The sequence below is a fragment of the Poecilia reticulata genome, linkage group LG2, assembly GCF_000633615.1.
Source record: "Poecilia reticulata strain Guanapo linkage group LG2, Guppy_female_1.0+MT, whole genome shotgun sequence".
NCBI lineage: Eukaryota > Metazoa > Chordata > Actinopteri > Cyprinodontiformes > Poeciliidae > Poecilia > Poecilia reticulata.
The window spans coordinates 45,272,946-45,275,056 of NC_024332.1; the positions used below are offsets into that span (position 1 = coordinate 45,272,946).

At 45.9% G+C, this 2,111-nt stretch overlaps 1 protein-coding gene across 4 annotated transcripts in view; it reads left to right on the forward strand.

Annotated features, from left to right (window-relative positions):
- slc4a3 (solute carrier family 4 member 3) overlaps positions 1–2,111 on the forward strand; it is a 41,695-nt gene that overhangs the window by 3,695 nt on the left and 35,889 nt on the right. For all 4 annotated transcript variants that reach the window (XM_017302448.1, XM_017302446.1, XM_008404233.2 and 1 more), the window contains exon 2: positions 165–479. In XM_017302448.1, the coding sequence (XP_017157937.1) occupies positions 438–479 (42 nt within the window). In that variant the 5' untranslated portion in view covers positions 165–437. The remainder of the gene's footprint in view (positions 1–164; positions 480–2,111) is intronic.

Consider the following 2,111-nt stretch of genomic DNA (forward strand, 5'->3'; position numbering starts at 1 on the left):
GCGGCTAACAGCTGTCACTAGCTATAGTGGCTAACAGGCGTCACTAGCTATAGCAGCTAACAGTTGCTGTGCTATCCAGTGATAAATACTGATGGTGTTTATCTCTAACAGGTGAAAGCGATAACTCAGAGGTTGATGTGTCTCATTTTGTCTTTCCCCTTCAGGTTATGCCACCCCAAAGGATTACTGGACCCCCTGCGGTGAAAGAGAAGGGCTGATCCCGTCCTTCTCCAGGTCCCCTCAGTTTCCCGCCCGATCCGTTCCCTCCTCTCCCCATGGCGATAACCGTACCTCCCCTTCAGTCCTAACCCCGTTAAACTCCTCCATCAACAGGTTCCTGCCCGTTAGCTCCTCTAACTTAGCCTTCGGCCGTGTTAGCTAGCCTGTTAGCTAGCCTGCGAGTCGAGACTCTTCCTGTTGGCTGCTGGTTTGGACTCATGGCTACTGGAGGTCATGATGTTCTGGATAACCTGCAACAGGTAGGAATCAAGTTGATGTGAGTTTTATCTGTTCCAGGCGAGACGTTACAGACATAAAGCTTTTGTTTCATTTCTAAAACTGACGTAATGTTGACATTCCGGACAAAACACTTCATTTAAATTAAAAACTTATCGCTCTATCACTTTATTCTCATTTTAATATTGCTTTATTCTGACAATATTACGACTTTAATCTCATATTCTGATGATTTTAATCTCATACTATGACGACATTATTGTCATATTTACTTAAGGCTGGGATCCAACCGACGGGCTCCGTTTTAGGCCCGTTTACACAACAACGATTTCGGGGGAAAACGGAAGAGTTTTGTTGCGTTTGTAGTGCGCATTTACACGAAACCACCGAATGTTTTCTCTGACAACGGCACAGATTGAAAACGGGATCCAGAGTGCGATATTTCTGAAACGTACCGTTTTCCGTTGTCGTGTAAACCGAGAAAACGGATCTGTTTTTCAGTATGACGCAAACATAGCTGCTTCCTACAATCCACAGAAGAAGAAGAAACTACTCACAATGCTGGTGTTACTGTTTCCCCATCAGATTCGGTTCCCTCAGCGTCTCTTCACCGCGCCGCACCGCCCAGGTGGCAAAATACAGGCTGCTTGTTCAGCGCTGTTATCTAGAGAACTACGGACCAGGACCAGCCCGGCTCCAGACGTGTTTAACCGGGGGGCACAGACTTATTTTGGGGGGGCTATGAGTTTACGCTGAATATAGATAACACCAGCAGCCTACAGGCTACTTGTTAACAACCTTAACGTGCTGTGTTGATATTAGCCAGTCATCTTCTAGCTAACATCACCTGCATCCAACAGCTTTACTCAACTCAGTCGGTTAGTTCGGGGGAAAAACTGTRCCAAGTTATTTACGTTTTGCTGGGTTGCTGCCATGATTCTAACACACACCTGCGCAGCAGCAGCAKSWSKYCTTCGCTGCCTCACAGGTGTAAACCCAGCGCRAGCGTCTCAGCGTTCATGTTGCGTTTGAAGGCGGCTCGGAAAAACAGGTTACGACTTGTTAGCGACGGATAAAACTGTTTTAACTGCTGAAAAAGGTAATAGAGGACACGGATATGGGACGTGCGGGAACTCCTATTTTATCAAATTGATATAGGAATAACAGACTGTTGGCCATTCCAAGGTAAAAACAACAAACAGCTTCCAGTCCGGGCCGCTACAGACACCGTGAAAGCTCAAACAAGGTGTTTCGGCAAAGTTATCCCACTTTTTCCAACTGCATATGCGCCCTAATCAGACGCTCACAATGCGTGTTTTCTCCCAATCTATGGGAGAGCGGTACCTGATGGGGAAACGCGAATCCACATGCCTTCAAGTTGAACTTTTTTTTAAACACATGCGCACTTAAAGAACCTAGCACCAGCTAGGCGCAGCGAGAGCATTACACGTTTTCGATGTGTACCGTTACTGTGTAAACACAGATCGTAATTAAAACGTTTTCGTGTAAACGATCAAACAATAACGGAACAAAAGTTTCGTTTTTTTTTGGATCGTTGTCGTGTAAACGCCCCCTAAATTTCTTCATAAACTTTCTGAACGTCACGTTGCCTTCCTTTGGCAGTTGGTGGTTACCATAGCAACCAGTAACTGCCG